Source organism: Bombus terrestris, chromosome 7, assembly GCF_910591885.1.
Source record: "Bombus terrestris chromosome 7, iyBomTerr1.2, whole genome shotgun sequence".
NCBI lineage: Eukaryota > Metazoa > Arthropoda > Insecta > Hymenoptera > Apidae > Bombus > Bombus terrestris.
The window spans coordinates 12,349,350-12,370,640 of NC_063275.1; the positions used below are offsets into that span (position 1 = coordinate 12,349,350).

The 21,291-nt window shown below is 31.8% G+C and overlaps 3 protein-coding genes across 9 annotated transcripts; 1 reads left to right on the top strand and 2 right to left on the bottom strand.

Moving 5' to 3' along the window:
- The first annotated feature begins 9 nt into the window (after positions 1 to 9).
- On the top strand, positions 10 to 17,467 carry LOC100642607 (peroxidasin homolog). 7 transcript variants are annotated; one of them, XM_012310162.3, is made up of 6 exons: positions 10 to 305; positions 1,067 to 1,419; positions 10,980 to 11,497; positions 12,967 to 13,735; positions 14,006 to 14,351; positions 14,429 to 17,467. In XM_012310162.3, the coding sequence occupies exons 2-6, from the start codon at positions 1,235 to 1,237 to the stop codon at positions 16,481 to 16,483; spliced, it is 3,873 nt and encodes a 1,290-aa protein (XP_012165552.1). In that variant the 5' UTR covers positions 10 to 305; positions 1,067 to 1,234; the 3' UTR covers positions 16,484 to 17,467. The 7 variants fall into 7 exon arrangements, with proteins under 7 accessions (XP_012165552.1, XP_012165554.1, XP_048263813.1 ...); XM_012310164.3 differs by having other exon boundaries at positions 10 to 284; XM_048407856.1 differs by having other exon boundaries at positions 10 to 190; positions 1,015 to 1,419.
- Positions 17,317 to 18,510, bottom strand: LOC100643808 (acyl-coenzyme A thioesterase 13). The gene is made up of 3 exons (XM_003396916.4): positions 18,240 to 18,510; positions 17,718 to 17,902; positions 17,317 to 17,638 (listed from the first exon to the last, which is right to left on the bottom strand). Exons 1-3 carry the CDS (start codon positions 18,315 to 18,317, stop codon positions 17,479 to 17,481), a joined length of 423 nt encoding a protein of 140 aa, XP_003396964.1. The 5' UTR covers positions 18,318 to 18,510; the 3' UTR covers positions 17,317 to 17,478.
- Positions 18,511 to 18,627: 117 nt separating this feature from the next.
- LOC100644850 (diphosphomevalonate decarboxylase) lies at positions 18,628 to 20,911 on the bottom strand. The gene is given in 9 exon segments (NM_001280936.1): positions 18,628 to 18,947; positions 19,027 to 19,185; positions 19,265 to 19,558; positions 19,630 to 19,797; positions 19,885 to 20,036; positions 20,097 to 20,143; positions 20,213 to 20,280; positions 20,386 to 20,456; positions 20,785 to 20,911. Coding segments are annotated over 9 exon segments (1,155 nt in total). The 5' UTR covers positions 20,837 to 20,911; the 3' UTR covers positions 18,628 to 18,803.
- Positions 20,912 to 21,291: the final 380 nt, after the last annotated feature.

The following is a 21,291-nucleotide window of genomic DNA, read 5'->3' on the forward strand; positions in this document are numbered from 1 at the left end:
ATTGGCGCTGTGCGACTCTAGTCTAGTAGTAGCCGAGCCGCCACGACGAAACGACAACGCAGCGGCGGCGTCCTTCCGCGCCTCTTCATTCCTTTGTCGCCGCTGTTGCTTCGTCCACCGACCCTCACAGACGATATTCGACGGCCGTTTAGGCCTAAAGGAATCTCACCGACTGAGCTCAGAAACACGGGTTAGATTTTTCTTATTCTTACATAGTGAAGTTCCTGTGAAGAAAGTGTTTCACTTGGTGGATACCGAACTTGGATAACGACTTGTTTTACAAGGTTCAGAAATTGAGGTTTAGGGTAAACTATTTGAAACTTTTAACAAGTAATAATGGAAGTCGAGTATTATGGAGAGTATGCCTAGTTTAAGTTAGTTGGAATTGACTTGGAGTTTCTGATTGAATAGATTTGTATTTTGTGTGTTAACATATTTAGAGTCTTATAAATTTGGATTAGATTTAGGTATATACCTGAACTAGATATGCTGTGTATAAGAGGGTAGGCATTTTTTACGTCAAATTGCAATACATCCTGTGTATTACTAAAAATATTTTTACACAAGTAATCTATTAAGATTTCATTATTAAGTATGGATATAATCATTAACGTTTATCTGTTATTATATCATCTATCTATTATCAGATCCATTATCGGATCATTTAACATAAGATACCAATAACTTCATAATACTGGTATAAAATTTCGAAAAGAAATTATACTAATAAACAACATAAAACTCTCATACTCAAAATTTCATCTACATAACATTCACTACACCTTTGTGCTATTTTTATACTATTAAAAAACCATTCTCTCCCATATTTCCTATAATAACATTCTAATATTCAACCCGATCAATTTATATACCAGATTTAATGTCCAAATAATTAAACATTTCTTCTTTTATCATGCTCTTCACAAACATCCATTCAAACAAATGCATTCGAAATCCACTGCCAAAGTGTAATAAACAATCAGCTATTCCATATAAAGCCAACATAATATATAGAATTATACGGATCCTGGCTGCAGGACACTCAGCTCCAGCTCGAACATTACAGGAAAGGTTCGTGGATCTCTGAAACAGAGAGAAGTGAAAGTACCGCGTAGCCAAAGACTGCTGCCAGACGGAGGACGCGTTTATCTCGATGACCAGCACGTGCTAGCGCGAAATAGTGCGGGGAACAACCTTAATAAGAATAAGACTGATCACACGTGGGTACAGCAAGATGAGGCTGGTGTTAAGTGTCGTTTGCTCGCTCCTGTTGATCCTGCCATTATCCAACGCGGACCAATGGCAAAACGGGAGGAACGTGGAATGCCCTCACAAGTGTATGTGCTTCGGAAACACCGTGAGATGCATGTTTCAGAAGCTGAACCGTGTACCACGAGTACCAACCAACACGACGGTCCTGTAAGTGGCTGCTTCTTTGACATCAACTACTTTTTTCTTCTTTTGTTCTTTTTCCCCTTTCATCATATAGCTTAGTCCCTCAGAGAGAGATTGATGGTTATATACAAAAATGCATGATAATCTATCGATGCACACAATGTCCCTAGGCGAATTACAGGGAAATTGGGATACACTAGTAATCGGGAAATATTCATGATGTAGACTGTGAATATTTCTAGCGCGAATGTACGTGGGAAGTGAAGAATTACATTGGTTGCTGGTGTCTAGTGTAAATATGGTCTAGCTGGTATATTTCTTCATTTCTAGATATTGAATGGTATCCGTTGGTTATTGGTTTTCCTGTTGATTTAAAAACATTCTTTTAATATATTTTCCTGTTTGAAGTTGAGAAATTTTAATTTTAAAAAATTAAAGATTGAAGATTCCTGAAACTAAACTTTTTTTTTAGATATTCTCCTATTAAATTTTACCTTTCCTTTTCTTAAATCTTTTTATGTTTATTTTCCTTTTTCTCTTGAAAAAAAATCTCGTCCTTACATTCAGAACTTGAAAGGTACAAGGAATCTGGAAAAGTTTGGTATCCTTGAAATTAATTTGCAAGTATTATCTGTAAATATACACTTGCGTAATATTGTATTTCATATCTTTATATTATATACTATATGAATCAATAGGAAGTATATACCATCGTAATTCAGAAGCAGTCAGATAATTAACTCTGTCATGATTAAGAAAAATCGCGCAGCAGCGGGTCAATTGAAACTTTATGACGTTCTATGATGATAGACTGTCTTAATGGTATGGAAGCAATAGCTTTTAATCAAAGATATGTACGTAAGTATATTTTTCCAGGTAATTGGAGGATCGCGTTTCATCAAAGATGAAAGGAATCGCGTGTATGTTGTATTAATACATATATCGGATAGCCATATTATATACACAGCGTGGTTATTGTATTTTAGATTATTCCACGCGAAAAAATCACTCAAGCATATGATCCTATACTTACTTTAAGTCTTCAAGTCTGAGGTATAATATTTCCTACAGAATTACAAATCTAATGTTTCTAAAGAAAATAATGCATCAACTCTATAAACAAAGATAGTTTATCTTTCAGTTTCCAACATCTTGTGAATTAACACAAAGGGAAGAAGCCACAGATCAATTTAGGTTCTCAGAATCTGTTTTACTTGATGACCTTGTACTCCTTGTATATACGCTTAAATGGTCATATTATGATCTCTTGAACCATCCTTATGATCTTATGATCTCTTCTTGAATGATCAATTTTTACTAAGCAATACGCTAATTTTTTTAAAAAATCTTCTTTTCTTCTGTTCTAGAATAAAATCATAAGACAAATATCAAATAAATTTTGTATTGCATTTAGATTGTTGTAATTGATTTTTTACTGGAATCGATACAATCGAGGTCGTAACAAGATGATCGTCAATCGTATAAATAATTCGATACATCAATGCTTCTTCGTATACTGCAGATACATGTAAACGAATATAGTTAAAATAGGCGTGACCGTGCAGCTCAAACTATATATAAGAAGCGGACAGGCGGACGTAAATGAATGTTTGAAGAGTGGAACAAAAGTGGATAGCGTAAATACGAATTCTTGACTGCACATGTGCAATCTATTCTCTCCATAGGCTGTACGTCACGAAGTAATTTGTACTGGATTCAGTTTTCGTCTAGTTCCAATAAAAGAACATGTACCAACATAAATTTGGCATTTTTTTAACATCTTTCTTTGGATCTTTTTTTCAAATATGAAGCAGTCTTTACAAAAATTCTTTAATACTCATTTCAAATAAAATTGTAATTTCTTAAATAAGAAGTCGTTCCTGTTTTGGTGAATTTTTAGTAATCTTTAGTTACTTTTTAAGCTCTGCATATAAAAAGTTCAAAATATACAGTAATAAATAGTCGTTATATTTTCGAGTTTCTGAACAATTCATGAATATTTTGATATCTTTTCATCTAATTTTTAAATAGTATGAAATATTTCTAATCTAATTTTTAATTTTTAATATGAAAGGCCAACGATAAATTAACTTTTTTACAAAAAGACGTTTCTTCTTCTTTGTTATACTTCTTCTTAATAGTATTTTCAGAATCTTCCTCAACAAGTCTCGTTCTTATCAACATTTCTGGGCATGACATCATCCGTATACATTCTGTAGGAATGGATATACGTGTATATTGTACATTATACGTTAATCCTGTCTTCCTTTCTTTTTATAAAACAGGCATTAGATTATTTCTTTTGAGCAAGAAAACGAATATATGTATTTAAACGGGCGAAAAGACGATAAAAATATATCTATAGATAATGTTCACACATCATATATATTTTATCAATTTTATCATGGGGTTAAGGACTGTGTTTCGATATTTGCCTCCGATCGCTATTACCACTTTTTTTCTTGTTAACTATAGAAATGAATGTAAGCTAATGAGTATTGAAATATGAATATAGAAAAATACACAAAAATGTATTTTTAAAAATAAACTTACTTTAAAATTTGTTATATTGTTTTAAATGTATATATACATACACATATAACTCTGGTAACATGAGATCTCTTTCTGTTTGAAGAAATTTATTAAAGTTTAACAAAATTCCTTTGAACAAATCGTGAAATCCTGCTGAAGTAGAGTTTTTTCACATTTAGTTTTAATTCGGGGTAAAATGGCTAATGGTAAAGCTGAACATAAACTGCAAGATTATCAACATGACAATTGAATCTTGTTTAGAATGAGAACGCTAGAATGTTTGCATCGGGAGATCACTCAGAGACGAGTACACGTTGTAATATTCTTATCTGTAAAAAAAATGTAATTAAAAGAAATCACCATTAATTGAACTATTGCCTCTCGGCTAAACCGGGCGGTCCCCTTCATAATAGAATATCGTGAAATGATTTATACTCTTCTTATCAAACTTAAATACATAACTTGAAATACAATAATCAGTCGATGACGTAATTCTATATAAGTCAAATTTATCTTCTTCAAACTCTTCGTCGTCTTGCGAAAGAAGACATTCTGTTTTAGCCCACTATAACTTTCTAAAGTAATATCTTTATCAAATTGAAAGATTTACTATTTTCATGCTCCATTAATGACTGATAATTATTTTAAAACGGGAACAATATAAGCAAATTTATCAATTGTATATTTAATTCTTGTCACATAACCTCTAATGAAAAAATTTAATTTCTTGGTCTTCCCAAAAATGAGTAAAAAGATAATTTAATAAGAACAATGGAAAAGCTTTATGTTACATAATTAAAAGCTTGTTGAAACAGTGAAACAAAAATTTTAAAAAGAGTAGAAGATTTACCTTTTTCATCGTCTACAAATGACTGACAATTATTTGCAAACAGAAATGATAAGCGAGTTTATCAATTATTTAACTTTTACCACACAACCTCTAATGGAAAAAGTAAAAAGATATTTAATAAAAATAATTAAAGAATTTTACATTATTGAAAAAATAAAAGAAAAATTCTTTTTAAGTGAAATTCAAAGATCACGAATAACATTCTAGCTAAGTATTTCCTCTCGCAATGGAACTTCTTCCTCTATCAACAAACGAGGATTGCGCAAAATTCTAATCCCGTTCGCTTGTCCACTAGATCGCTATAATAAATTAGTCCTGTCGCTGAACGTCAAATAAAACGTACAAAACAAACAGCATTCCTAGAATTGAAAAGATCTCTGTTTTTTCCTCCACTTCAGCATGATCGATTTCCTTTTGGCGATGTTAAATCTGTTTAGAACAAATTTGTGCAACGAATTTCGTACGATTTCTTCCTCGCTAACAATAAATCGTTTGTATTAAAATATAGCTGATATTTGACAGATATAGTTAAACTCCTCCACCCTCTATGAGCATATGAACTGACCTTGATAACCTTCTTTTAATTGACGCTATTTTCATTAATTTTTTTATTATTACTAGTTGCATTGTATCGTAATAAGGAAAGCATTAAAATTTTTAATCTTTTTTCCTATGTATTAAGTCCAAATATTGCAATAAGGTAACGCTATAATATTGTCAGTGACAGACTTGGAGTTATCAGCTCTTGATTTTATGTATTATACTCACAAAAGAATTGAGAAAAATGTTGATCCTACAGCATCGGCCCATAAAAAAGATGGATCAAATTACCAGCTGCGCAGTTGCGCACTTAAATGCGTAGTCAAAACAATATAGACACATGTACTTAACTGCCTTTGAAACTATGGCACATTCTTAACACAAACATTTATGTAAATCTAACTTTAGGCATTGTTTTCAAATAATTCAGTTGCATTCGAACTATCAACCGGAATAGTTTATAGTTTCTTAGGTAATAACATCATTTTCTGCTATATATAAGTTATCATATTTATACTTCTTGTGATTAGCTATTATTTTGCTGCAGATTTTTATGCATTTTTATATTGTTACGAACATATCTAAAAAAATGGAATTTAAGTAGAAATTTGTTTCATCTACTAAGTATTATAACAAATACTCTTTAAATATTCAATGAATGCGTAAATATCTGTAATCTATTTATTATTATTTTATTGTATTATTATTATTATTATTATTGTTGTTGTACTACTACTACTACTACTACTACTACTACTACTACTACTACTACTACTACTACTACTACTACTATTATTATTATTATTATTATTATCATTATTATTATTATTACTACATTATAATTTTCTGTTTATAACCAACGCAGACACGGAGTGTTTGGAGATCAGTCGTAAAAATTAGTAAAAAAGAATAATGGAGATCTATCAGACAAACTCCCATTAAATAGATAGCATACGAAATAGAATGTGAATAAAATTACTGTTCGTTAAGGGACTGAATGTTTTCATTTGGAGAGGGGTTCGAATCGCATTTCGATTCATAGCCGATACGATGACTCCTTGATGGTTTCTACTTTTTCTATCGGATAAAATGGTCTCGTTAAGTTCAAGTATCCTTACCAAGACAATGAAGTAGGGTCGCTCGTTACGACGATTAATTCGAGTCTAGTCAAGCATTTGTATAATACAATCAAACCATTGTAAACGTAAATGTTTTTGCACATTTTTAACCAATGGAAATATGCCAATGATATGTTTGAAAATATTAGGTTATCCGAGAAGTTTCTTTCGTTTCATAAGGTAATATTAGATGAACAACAATTTCTGTTTTACATTATTTTATTGAATTAGATATAGTCTATTTCATTATATTTCTATTATTACGTTCGTGCATAATTCAATAAACTAATATAAAGCAAAAAACATTGTGCGTCTATTATTTCCTTATAAAACGAAAGAAACTTTTCGGACAACCTAATATATTCCAATAAGATGGATGGAGCGATTGATTACCAGATGGCAGTAAAGATTATTTTTCAAATATTTTGATAGAGTTTAATTTAATTTGTAACCTATTTCGAGAATTATTTCTAATACAAATAATATGAACATGTCAGAAGGAAAAAATGTAAAATGATAAATACAATTTTAAGGTAAAGTAACATCTAATGAGGACAAATTGAATAAAATTCTGGAACTTCATAAATCGATTTTAGATAAACGAAAGTAATATAGTAACTTTAAATGAAATAGACAAGATGATGGAGGTTGAAGCATAACTCTGAACATGTCTTCAAGATTGATGATAGAAGTTTTTAATCGAAGTAAAACTTTATTTAAAGTGATGTTTCTTAAAGATGACTATAATATAGCATATCAAACGAAACTAGGCTTAATTAAAATTTCATATTATGATAGATACTTCACAAGAAAGATTTAATATATTATAAGTAAACTAAAAGTAACTAGAGACAAAAATTTGTATTTCATACAAATTATTTTCATTGCATTAGTTTTTGTCATAATTTAATGTATAAAATTTTACAGCGGATATTCCTTATAATTTATAACGAAGAAGGAGATAGTGATTAAAAGTTGAGCAAGTATTTTATTAGAAGCTGCAAGCGTTGGGCGTTACACGTAATTTCGTGGACCGAGAATCTTTTAAAATGATGAAATGAACGGTATCCGGATCGATCGGCGCAGGTATACCTATTATGGATATTGACCTGAATATCGAGTACCATTAAGTGGGGTTTGTCCTGACTTCATTGAATAAACACACCTTTGTTAAATTACCGATATGCCTTCGAGATAAAAGTTCTCCCGATCCAGCGACTGCTGTCTAAACAATTAAGCCGTAAATACACATTGGAAAAATTATTCTGAAGTTTATACAAGATACAAGGATATTGGACTTGGAATTATTTGCGATAAAATTATTGGAAAAAACATCGTAAATATTTTATTTTGATTTGAATATTTTATTATGAATATTTTAATAATGTTATTATATATTTAATATTTAACAAAGTTGAATGATATATTACTTTAATAATGATTCAAAACAAAATTGTTTTTTCTTATAAATTTAATTTTTTATTCATTTCAATTCCAAGGTCTCAACTTATGTAAAGATAATTATATTTAAGTTACAGCTTCAGTTGACCGAGTGAAGGAAGTGCACAAGAATTGTCAGAAAAACCACAAACGTTGTAATTCCATATAAGTACGTGTGAATCATGAATCGAACTAGTGACAAACTATGACGTCATCTTGATACCAGAATTTGCTGAATAAAATTAAAAGAACATAAATAAAAAAATCAACATTATTGAATATTTTTAGAAATATAACTTCTGAATGTACGCTAATAATGTCACTATTGGCTGTCATTTCATCGATATGATAGTCCTTTAATATTAATAGCGATAACTTTTTATCGAACCGATCTCATTGATGTCGAATTACGGAGAAACTTATAACGATCGACAGAGTTAAATAATACCCACCATTAATATTTATGTCAATCCGAAAGTAAAATAGCAAAGTCATCTTGCTGCAGTGAAAGTAAATTTATTTCCAGCTCATTATCATTTTTATTGGCTTCCTTTTCTGCCATAGTACATCGTACGCATTAGATATGTAATTTCCTTTTTATCAATCAGGATGATCGATATTTCCTCTTGGACACTTTACATTAATATATTCCAAGATGAAATCGTAATTTAAGGATGGAAATAGCATTAAAAAGAAGAACGAAGAAAATGTAAATGTTGACAAAAAGAGAACTATCTTCAATTATAATCTTCTTCTACGTGAAATGTTGTGATAGAAAATATGGAAGATATTTATGATATTCGAAGAAGGACTGGGAAACGACATAGTATGGTAGTATACCCAACTAGTGAATATTATGATAATTTTTGTATGTTTCTCTAGCTAATATGATTCTTGGTAGAATTATACATAATGTATATCGACAGTTAAAGCTTGCTTTTAGAGTAAAATTTGTTTTCTGTAGAATTGGTGAATTTTACAGAAAAAGAAATAAGGAAATATAATTGATAGATAATTTGTTCAACGAATCACTGCAAATATTTATAATAATTGCTTGAAAGAAGATTACCTAAGCGACTCAGTGTATATTAATATCACACATAAATATTACTATTATATAACTCATAAAGATAACTGGATAATTATCACTATTCATGTCAGATATATTTATTCTCTCTAAATATCAAACAATACCTAAGTCGAATAGTTCATCGGATCCCTCTTTCACTTCTAATATTTTCCACAATTTTTCTTTCCTATTCTTCTTTCCAGACATAACCATTCCCTCGTCTTTACCATATATGGCAAGAAATTAAGAAAAATATGAATGAAAAGGTGCACGATGCGGAAAAATAAGAAGCAGAATACAAACGTGGTTGCTTGTGAAAGCTTTTTAGCAGAAGAATCTTTTATTATGCCGTAGCGTGTCGCGAGCAGTCGGCTCTACTCACGGATCGTTCCATTTTCGTTCGTCTGGCCGGTGGTTCGCCACGGAACGAAGCTCTGGAAGATCAGCTGGAGCGATAAAGAGGTTAAAATACCGACGCGTTGAACCGAGAACTCGCCTGACAATTTAGACGGAGGAAATAATGTGCAACGAGTCGAGTAAAATCGTTAATTAAGAGATTCGCGCTCTATGGCTCTGGCGATCTTTGTAGCGGCGAATCGTGTAATGATGCCTAACACATTGATTGTTATTGTTTCTCGACAAAATGCAGGGGGATCTGTAAAATCTATGTTCGTTCGATAAATAATTAAGCATTTGTCCTATTTATGATATCGAGTCACGTTCACGATTTAATATTAGAACTATCAAAATATAGGGATTTTATACATTTGTACTATCACATTTTTGGAGATTTTAATGGTTCTTCGTAACATATATGGATAACGGCTTATTTTTCCTATTGTATTATATATTTTATCATATACTTTTCATTTTGATACAAATTTCATACTTTAGTCACTGATAGTTCTAATGTTAAGGAACGAATTACAATGAAGAGAAGAAGCTCTGCTTGTATCAAAGATTAATTTTAAGTCTTTTCCAAATTTTCAACTCTTTAGTTGAATTTTGAAATTTTAACTCTAAATTTAATTTCCAATTATAAAATTATAGACTATTCAATCTAATATTTCTATCTAATATTTCTATATAATATTTTAATATCTTTCTTTAAATAAAATGTTAAAGCAGTAAATAATTAATTCTGACCTATATTCAGAAAAAAAATTATAAATCAAAGGGTTTATTAGAAGGAGTTGCAATTGACCAACTTTTAGTGGGAATTATTTTCAGTTTCCTCGAACGATCGAGTTAAAGTTCCTTCGTTGGTTCGCGAGCTCTTGTCAAGTCGACTGCGGTTGTAATCGATACTTGGAGCACGATTATTGCTCAATTGTGAGAGGAACATAAGAGTCAGTCGACATAGCGATCTTTCTGCGTAATCTCTGAAATTAAGAGCTTCTTTGCTGTCTTCGGCTCAAGTTTGTAGAATAGATTAAATAGAAGTTTTTGTTGTACGATTGTATGGAGATTTTGACGGGAGGGAGATATTAGATAAAGCAGAACTTAAAACAGATCGCAAAATATGTAAGAGCGAGATATAGTTTAAAATACACTGGTGCCGTAGGAGAGAAATTGAAGTGATGTCAGAGTATTTAAGACACCTCCACTAAATTCTTCCTACTCTTCTCGATTTTCTTAACAACCTTGACTTTATATACTTTGCATATTCTTTCGCAATTCATAACTTCTGTTTTTACCATTGCATAAATTAGTAATTAAAAATATTCCATTGTAGGAAGATGGTCCATCTATTAAATAACTTCTATAATTTGTGTATATTACAGCTCTCTATATTCTATACTTTCTCTATACTTATAAAACCGTTCTATTATATTAACAAAATTAGATTAATTTCCCAATTTAGATCAATATATAATAATTAAATATTCTACTTCTATTCTAAATATCCTATTACTAATATATAATTAAAATATTCTATTATCATTAAACATATTTTATTTTTATCTTATTTAGAATATATTCTTTGTAATCAATATATTTCTGTTACATTAATGAAGCTAAATTAATTTTACAGTGATCTACGATTCAACAACATAGCCGAGATACGACCTGGCTCCTTCCACGGTCTATCCGACTTACACACACTTCTATTGAACGACAATCGCATCAAACACCTCTTACCAAGAACCTTCGAAGGTGCATCAAACTTAAGGATCCTCTATCTATATAAGAATCGTTTGGAACGAATTTCACCAGGGGCATTTTCTGGTCTGCCAAACTTAGAACAATTATATCTACATTTCAATCATCTGAAAGAAATTAGAAAGGGCACATTCAATGATTTGCCATCGTTGGAGAGACTTTTCTTGCATAACAACCTACTGCATCATCTACCAGCGGACGCTTTTCACAATGTGGGACCCATGACACGTCTTCGTTTAGATAGCAATGCTCTCGTTTGCGACTGTAATTTGGTCTGGCTGGTGCAGAGGCTTCAAAACAAACCATCCGAGATGGCAGCCTTTTGCCAGTCGCCCAATGAGATGAAGGGAAGATCGTTGACAAGCATGTCGATGAACGATTTTCATTGCAGTTGAGTAATTGAACCATCCATATTACACCTGATCGTTGAAACGATAAGAAAATGTAGGGTTACATAGATCTAGGTATAACACTAAAATTACGAGATATAGTTTAGAATCTCTTTCATGAAAAGAAATGAAGTCATTTTAACTCTAGTATGGGTAACGAAGTATTGAAACTTATTTGACAATTTTATTTGCAAGTAATTAATATTGAAATAGCTAAAAAATATTGCATATTTCAGAATTTCTATTTATCAAAAAATAAAGAATAGAAATACACATATAAAGAGATGAAAAGTGGATAGATATAATAATTAGTTCAAACGTAAAAGTAATTTAAATCTGCGAAATATTTCTTTGGATATTTTAAATAGTTGAAAATCAAATGGTTAAAATTTGAGATTTCATACATACGAACAAAAAGATCGAATGAAATGAAGTACAAACAAGAGGAGGTATCGACCACTGCGCTCCTTTATGGCTCTCGCGAGACGCATCGCTCTTAATGGCGTTAAGAGAACTTTGTTTTACGACATTAGAAAATATTGCGAGTTACAGTTGGTTTTTACAGTTAGGAACTTTTTATTGAGAAAGTTAATTTGCTGATGGTGATGAAGACAAAGTGGGGAGAGTCCGGTTGAGAATGACACGTCTGTTTTCTCGATTATCCTCGATTACCTGGTCACACATGTTCGATGAAAGGCAAAAAGTATATTAAGTATAAAAACAAATATCATCCTCTGCTGTCTATTTAAAGAACACTCTGATATGAATTATTCAACACAATTATGTCAAACTGTCTAATCATATCAGTTCCAAATTAGATCAGAGTGAGAAACACGATTCATTTTACATATCTAGACAACTACAAATAAACTTGGCTACAGCTACACGCATGCACCAGTTTTTAACAGATTGACATTAGTATCTTTGGTAAATATACCAACCATGCCTAAATTGATTTCAAACAGTTCAGCTACTCCCTTTTTTAAATGCAATTAAAAATAAAAAAATGTATTTAGTATTAAACAATTTTTTTAAAACTATTATTACTATATTTTAGATTAAAATGAGAAATCGTAATCAATTATAATTTTTGTTAATGTAATTGTATGTAAGCAAAGTTAACAAAGTAGCAAAACTAAAAGCAAAAGGAATTTTAGTTATTCCAATATTATTTGCTTAATGTAGAGTTATAGTAAGTAAAATTTTCAATAATATAGATGTATATTATTTTATGTATGTGTTTAATAACATAGATAAATAAAAATCTCCAATAACATAAATTTACATAAGCAAACAAAGATCTCTAATAACATAAATCCACATAAGGAAACAAAATTTTATTATAGAGAGTTAAAAGCAAATGAAAAATTTTATCCACTCCAATGTTACAAATCATTAATATACCTATCAATACGATTATACAATTATTTAATTATAGATTATTCTTAAATTCTCATTTTCGTTTTTCAGCTGAGCCACGCATAATGAACGGTCCCCAGGATGTAGAGGTCAGGCTGGGAGGAACCATCAGCTTCACCTGCGAGGTAATAGGAGACCCGATACCGGAAATCAAGTGGATGCGGGACTCTAATGAAGTATCCGCCGATGGGAACCGTTATGTGATCGAGGATGATGGAACATTAGTAATATCAGATGTAACGGAACAAGACACTGGTGAATACGAATGCATGGCCAAGAGCGAAATGGGCTTCACAAAATCAAGAAAGGCCAGAGCAGTAATCACAGTATCACCATCCTTAAGATTTACCGAGTTGCCTGAGTCACAAACTGTCCAGGTTGGAGTAGATGCTTCTTTTATCTGTAAAGTAGATGGTCGTCCTGCACCAACTATTCAGTGGTGGAGAAATGGTCAAATGTTAGACGTTGGTGGCCGTATCGCCATAGAAGACGAAGGAAGTTTGTTGAGAATATTTGCTGTAAAAGAATCAGACTCAGCTAGATACGTTTGTCAAGCGAAAAACTCTAATGGATACGCTGAAACAAGCGCGGATCTGAGGGTAGTAGATGAATCTTATAGTCCTCCTAAGCTAACGTATGAACCACACGATATGGAGGCGGAATCTGGGGCCATTATAGAGATTCCCTGCAGAGTAGAAGGCTTTCCTAAACCCGTGATACAGTGGAAGAAGGATGGTACAGCTGTTGAAGGATCTAGATTTCGTGTATCGCGCGGGGGAAGCTTGTATCTTTATAATGTTACTGCTGCCGATACTGGAAGGTGAATTTTGATACTTTTTATTAACATTTCTTGTGTTATTTATTTAAAAAATATAGGAAAATATTAAGTGGTCTATGATCTATAACCTTGAATAGAATATAGTAGAAAAATCCAGGAATATATGAGAATAGACATAAATATTGCCATAACTATGACATATAGATGAATGTAGGAAAATTTACTAAATTTTTAAATGCAACATCTTAACGGGTTTCTGATATTGCGTGTATATTTGTTTTCACCATCATAAGTCAAGAATTGTATACATAGATATGAATGCTCCGCTGTGAACCAATATGGTCGAGCAACCGCCCAGGCGTTGGTACGCGTTCGCCAGCCGGAAGCAGCAGATGTTCTTGTGATCAGAGCCTTCAAGGATGCAACCGAGGAGATCGATCGAGCCATAAATAACACGCTGATAGATCTTCTTAGCGGATCTGCGCGGACGAATCCACTGAGACTCGCGCGTTTCCCAGATGCAGTCGGTCGCGCAGCTGCCAGACCTGCTGAAATTTTCGAAAGAACGCTCGTAAATATACGACGAATGGTAAATTCTGGCCTGAGTGCGAACACCAGCACTGAATTCCGATATGAGGAAATTCTAACGGCGGAACAGGTGTGTTTGAGTTATGGTTTAGTTAATTTTTGTACAATAATATTTTAAGTTATTAACAAATGTCAACCATTCCATAGGTTAGAGAAATCGAAAGGTTATCTGGATGCACAGGCCACAGACATCGTCAGAATTGCACAAACATGTGCTATCACAATAAGTACCGTAACATAGATGGCAGCTGCAACAACTTACGACATCCAACCTGGGGTTCTTCCTATACTGGATTCCGTAGAGTTTTACAACCAATTTACGAGAATGGATTTTCATCACCAGTCGGTTGGGAAAAAAATCGTCGTTACTATGGATATCCGAAACCTTCTGCGCGTTTAGTTTCCACAACGCTAATAACCACTCATAACGTAACTTCAGATAGTGGAATCACGCATATGGTAATGCAGTGGGGTCAGTTCATGGATCATGACTTAGATCACGCTCTTCCATCAGTTTCTAGCGAATCATGGGATGGTATAGATTGTAAGAAGTCTTGTGACAATGCTGCACCTTGCTTTCCCATGGATGTTCCACCTGGTGACCCTAGAGTCAATAATAGAAGGTGCATTGATTTTATCAGAACGAGTGCAGTTTGCGGTTCTGGTGCAACCAGTTTATTATGGGGCAGTCTCACTCCTCGAGAACAATTAAATCAGCTAACCAGCTACATGGATGGCTCTCAAGTATATGGTTACGATGATGCCTTAGCCAGAGATCTCCGTGACTTGACAACAGATCATGGTTTGTTGCGAGAAGGGCCTGCAATTCCTGGCCATAAACCTCTTCTGCCATACGCTAATGGTCAATTCGTCGATTGCAGGAGAAATCCTGTAGAAAGTTCGATCAATTGTTTCGTAGCCGGAGATATCAGAGCCAATGAACAAGTGGGTCTTCTAGCAATGCATACGATATGGTTACGTGAACATAATCGCATAGCTCGCTCTTTACGTGATATGAACCCTCAATGGAATGGGGAAAAATTGTATCAGGAAGCTAGGAAGATCGTAGGTGCTGAGATGCAACATATTACATATCAATACTGGATACCTCATGTATTTGGTAGAACTGCAGAAGAACTTTTAGGTTCGTATCGAGGTTATGATCCTAACCTCGATGCTAGTATCTCCAATGTTTTTGCTACCGCAGCTTTAAGATTCGGTCATACATTGATTCAACCTCAGTTGCAGCGTCTTAACGAATCTTTTCAACCGATTCCCCAGGGTCCTCTTAAGCTAAGAGACGCCTTCTTTTCGCCGTGGAGATTGGTCGAAGAAGGTGGCGTGGACCCTCTTATGAGAGGAATGTTTGGCACTGCCGCAAAATTGAAATTGCCCGAAGAAAATTTGAACTCAGAACTGACGGAACAATTATTCCATACTGCCCATGCAGTGGCTTTAGATTTAGCTGCGATGAATATCCAGCGGGGCAGAGATCATGCACTGCCAGGTTATTTAGAATGGCGACGATTCTGCAATATGTCTTACGTTGAAACTTTCGAGGATCTAGCCGGTGAAATTCGCAGCGCTAAAGTTAGACAAAAATTAAGAGAACTGTACGGTCATCCTGGGAACATAGATGTCTGGGTTGGTGGAGTACTGGAGGATCAACTGCCTAATGCCAAACTAGGACCACTCTTCCAATGTATTTTGTTAGAGCAATTTAAACGTACTAGAAATGGCGACAGATTTTGGTATGAGAGTCCGACTGTTTTTAAACCAGAACAACTCGCACAGATAAAACAAACGAGCTTAGCTAGGATCCTATGCGACAATGGCGACAATATTAATAGAATTCAACCGAATGTGTTCTTACTGCCCGAAGGTGATAATAAGTTCGTCACCTGCGATGAGATTCCATATGTAGACTTAAGAGTTTGGTCCGAATGTTGCGATGGATGTGAAGATCAGAGTAATACAATTTCGAGATTCAGACGTAGCGCAGCCAAATATTTGCCATCGCAAAATAGTTTCTCTCTGAAGGATACAAGTACACAGAGCCAGAGTGAAAAAATAGAATATTTAGAGAGAACAATCGAGGAAACCGAGCAGGAGTTTAGAAAGGTTATAGATGTTGTAGAATCCTTGTCTCATAAGATAAAAGAACTGAGATCACTTTTAGAGGACGTGAAGAAATCGAAGTAGAACAATAGACGATGTACCATTGTTCCAACGCGCGTCCAATTTATCTTAAATTCGCTTCGTATTAGAAATTCATTAACGTTGTACGTTTATTACTGTACATACACGAAGCCCAATTGGGTTTATTAGGAGATTAGCTGTTTATTGCTCTCCTGTCAGATTCGAATTCGTCATTTAGATATTTGTTATTACCTCTAGTCTCATATTTGATACATTAATGGTACTAAAAAGAGCTTAATGATATTTATAGAAGCAATAATAGAGCTTAAATCGCACTGTTGTCGATTTTCCACTTTTATCATTTTTGAAGCTGCAGAGAGTCACATATTGCTTTGATGGCATAATATAAATACATTTCAAAATTGACTTAAGTAAAACGATAAAAATATTTTAATTGTATTCTATGCAATAACATTTTTCTTTTTTAGTAATGAAAAGATTTACATATCACCTTGCCCTCTTTCCTTTTACATAGATAATACATAACTATTATATCAACTAGCTATTAATGATATGCACAAAATAATTTTATTAACAAGTTCTATATTTAACACAAAGTTTAAAGGAAAACGAACCATAAATACATTTACTACTTAATATGTACAGTTTTGATATTGATTACCGTTATGTTGAACGCTTACATTTCTATGATCCTGTGCCATGTGTTTGTTTTATATTATGTACATGTTAGCTCCTAGTAAATTTGTAGGAGTATTGTAGAAAGTGTTTATTGATTCATTTCAGAAAGATCTAAATCTTTGGAAATATGTATTAAATAGAAACATTCAAAGAAAATTAAGGATAGATCAATGTTTGAAGAATATCATAATGCAGCATCCAGTAAAGAAATTATATTCACTTGTGTAGCTATATAAACATATACACACTATATACACATTGAAACATTACTGGAACATATTCAGGTTTTATAATATATCCATGTACTAAAGTATTCTGTTCATTAAATATTAACATTATACAACAATATATGTACTGCTTTATTTCTGTCCAACAAATTTTGTGTGCCGTCCATGAGCAATTACTTGTTTCCCCTCGTCTTTTGTAATATCTACTGCAAGGAACGCTAATGTTTTTCCACCACGTACAGTTTTGGCATCAATTGTTATCAGGTCTCCAGGAAAGGCAGGCTTCATAAACCTATATATTAATTATTATTATCACATTATAATTAGTTATAAATATACATAGCTCATGTTATAATTATGGTTATACTTACGTAATATTTAAATCTACTGAGACACCTGGTGAATTATTCCCATGTGTCATTATAGCATATGTAGAAACACAATCAATTAGCGTACTTGTGAAACCACCATGCAAAGTACCACCTAAGTTTAAATGCTCCTCGGATATGATTAATTGTGCTTTACAATTTCCATTTCCTGCTGAGATTATTTGGAGCTGTTTAGAAAACAAGTATAAAATTATTTCACAATAAGATAAAAATCCACTTATTGTTATATTTAATTTTTATTCAATTAATTGTAATTTGTTAGGTTGTCCCAAAAATTTCTTTCTTTTATAAGAAAATAATAAATATATACTATATTATACCATATTATATATTATATATAATATAATAATATAAAACAAAAAATGTGTATCTATTATTTCCTTGTAAAACGGAGGACTTTTACCTTTGGGTTAACCTAATAGTATATAGTATTTATTGTATTTTATGAATTGCTAATATATGTACTTAGAAGAAAACAGATCACAAAACATTGAAAAACATTACTTTTTGTAAACATTGTCCGAAATTTGGCGTTTTAAGAACACGTTCCAAAACTGATGTAATCAATTTTGTTTTACACATCTTACGATTTGAAAATTTTACGATTTTTCATTTAAACTTTTGTGATTTTTATAACAAACCGTTGTACACTTTAGAGCGCCTTTATTATATTCCAAGAGAAACAAAATATTAATTAATAACTTATTGAATTTATAAAATTTTGCACATTATGCTTGAATAACCTATACTTCAATAAATAAACAGCTCGGTAGGACAATTTTTAGATAAATATAGGTATGGGAACGAGTAACAGTGCTCAAAATTTGGATAGTAACTAACACAGGAATAGCTTTATATTTTACCAGATTATATTATGATATATTTTCAAAAATTTATTTTGTTACAAAATATAACATAATATAATAATATAATACAGCCAACAATTATGTCCAAATAATATAAACAAGAATATATTTTCCATTATATAATAAATGCATCTATCTACTAATTACAATGAAGTAGAATCATTTTCAATAAATAATTTAAATACAACCCATTTTTAGTAACTTAACTAATAGGCAATCCTTCTTTGTTTAAAAGGTGATCTTTGGGATCCTTTAAATACTTAGGACCATCTCCAACTTTAGTGTAAATAATATATTTAAGAGATTCTGGTGCTTGTTTTTTTGCATTAATGTTATTAAATAGCTCCTAAAACAAATTTAAAATCATTTATTTTGGCATAGATCAAATGATACGTAATTGTTATACAATAATAAAAAATATTTACTGGCGAATCTATAACTTCATTAAGAGGTAACCCTCTCCTGTACTTTTCTAAATTAATTCCTGGTGGATAAAAATGATCTAATACTCCTACAAATTCTGGAACACTTTCTTCCAAGAGATACAGAGTTGCATTTGGTCCTGCATCAAAAGTATATGCAACCTAAAACGAGTAACATATTTAATTAAAATATTAATATATATAAATTAAAGTTGAAAAAATTGATGTTTCATATCAATACCTTTACTTCATTCACAGCTTCATTATAGGCATGAACAAGATCAACAATGGCATGTGAAATATCATTCATATAAACAAATGGTGGATATGCATCCAAACATACTGCATGCAATTGATTTGAATCTTTCATTGTATGTTCAGCAAATATTTTAAAATCTTTTTCTACAATTGCCTGTTCCATTCTCTTCATTCTCTCAGGAATAACATGTTTTATCCTGTATTGTACAAGATCAGATGTTTCCATGGTTCTTTTCATTCCAACCGAACTGGAAACTTTTTTCTTTGCATCATTTACCTGGTGTAGAATATTTAGTCATAAATACATTTAGTATAAAACATAAGATAAGAATTAAAACTAATACACACAACTAATATTAAAATTCTCATTTCTGGCCAATGAGAGGCAGGCACAATTTGTTTTGCTATGCTGTCAGCACCATTTGGTTCAGAACCCATATACCATCTTACAAAACCTCCCATAACACTTCGGCATGCTGAACCAGAACCAATACGAGCTATTGAACTAATGTCACCCTAGAAATCAATATTTAAATATGTGAAAATTATACAGATATAATATATAGAATTATAAAGATCATAATTATGTTAACTTTGCAATACCTCTACTTGATATAGTTTAGCAAGAGCTGCTACAAGGCAAGCATATCCTGCTGCACTAGAAGCTAACCCAGCTGCAGTTGGAAAATTATTTTCTGAACAAATATGAACTTTCCATTGATCTATATGATTGGAATTTCTTGCCCTTTTCCTAACTGGAATAGTATACTTCATTATTTAAAAGATTTCAAGATCTCTTTAATATAATTACATACTTTGTGTTAAACAATTTTGCAATCTAGGATTCTTGATATCTTCTTCCCTAAAAAGTTATACAATTTTTTTAAAATATACTCAACTTCTCTATGGTAGATAATTATTTAACACTTACTGTCCATTTAACCAGATCTGATCCTCTTTAAAAGTTGGACTGATCATTACAGTAGTTTTTGTGTGTAGCTAAAATTTAAAATGGATCAAATTAAAATATGCCATTTGCGTTTATTATTTCACTAGATATAATAATATGTCTAGCTAGATATAAAAAATAAATTGTATTTTTACATGATCTGTATCTAAGGTAGCACTGATGGAATCATTTACTGGCAAGATTAAAGTTTCATCTCTCTTTCCCCCTGTAAAAGAAAAATTTATGTTTCTAGATCTATTTGAATTTCAAAAAATCGGAAAGGTATAATACAAATTTATTCTATTCATATGCAAAAATAAAAATTAGACTTTTTAAACGTAATATATTATGTTCAGTTTTTGTAGCATTGTACTTTGCAATACATCAAATTTGAAATTCAAAACGGCGGTCATGCGAATAATAGATATACGCAAACATTTATCTCTAATACCTTTTTAAATAAATTAAATAGTAAATGCAATTTAATTATGATAGTAATTATATTACTGTACTGTAATTATTTTAAAAGAAAAGAAAAGCAAAAGAATACATACAATATTTTATAACGGCAATATTGACGGATGCGATACACGTAACGGTACTCATTTTCTTAATCCCAGTCGACTATCGCTTCTACCACGCAAATGACTTTGAACCCACACGTGCATAGTATTCATACTTGAAGAAGCATAAACTATTTATAAGCTAGATAGATAATCATATATTCCAATTTGTTACAATCTATTTTCTATCAATTCGTATTTTAATATTTATTTATTTCCTATTCCTATTTTATATTGCACAAAATTTCAAATTTTCGTGTTTTAAAATTATATCTTTTCATTGGCTACGTGTAAGCTACAATAATATTCAAGTGGCATAATAACTTTATGTATCAGCAAGAGAATCTTTATATCTATATTAATATCAAATAATATTTAAATTTATTGTTTGTTAATTTCCTATTTCATGTTTTATCTATTTATTTTATTTATTCATACTTCATGTTTATTTTATTCATGCTTAGCAATTCTTACGCGCCACAAACTACTTCCATCATA

What these genes read in the sequence shown, in the direction of transcription:
- LOC100642607 (XM_012310162.3), top strand. Translation starts at nt 1,235, where the DNA reads ATGAGGCTGGTGTTAAGTGTCGTTTGCTCGCTCCTGTTGATCCTGCCA. An exon ending in ACTGCTGCCGATACTGGAAG is followed by an intron (nt 13,736 to 14,005) that starts GTGAATTTTGAT and finishes TTGTATACATAG; the next exon opens with ATATGAATGCTCCGCTGTGA. An exon ending in AAATTCTAACGGCGGAACAG is followed by an intron (nt 14,352 to 14,428) that starts GTGTGTTTGAGT and finishes ACCATTCCATAG; the next exon opens with GTTAGAGAAATCGAAAGGTT.
- LOC100643808 (XM_003396916.4), bottom strand. Translation starts at nt 18,317, where the DNA reads ATGTGTAAAACAAAATTGATTACATCAGTTTTGGAACGTGTTCTTAAA. An exon ending in TCGGACAATGTTTACAAAAA is followed by an intron (nt 17,903 to 18,239) that starts GTAATGTTTTTC and finishes TTTTCTAAACAG; the next exon opens with CTCCAAATAATCTCAGCAGG. An exon ending in TCAGTAGATTTAAATATTAC is followed by an intron (nt 17,639 to 17,717) that starts GTAAGTATAACC and finishes ATTAATATATAG; the next exon opens with GTTTATGAAGCCTGCCTTTC.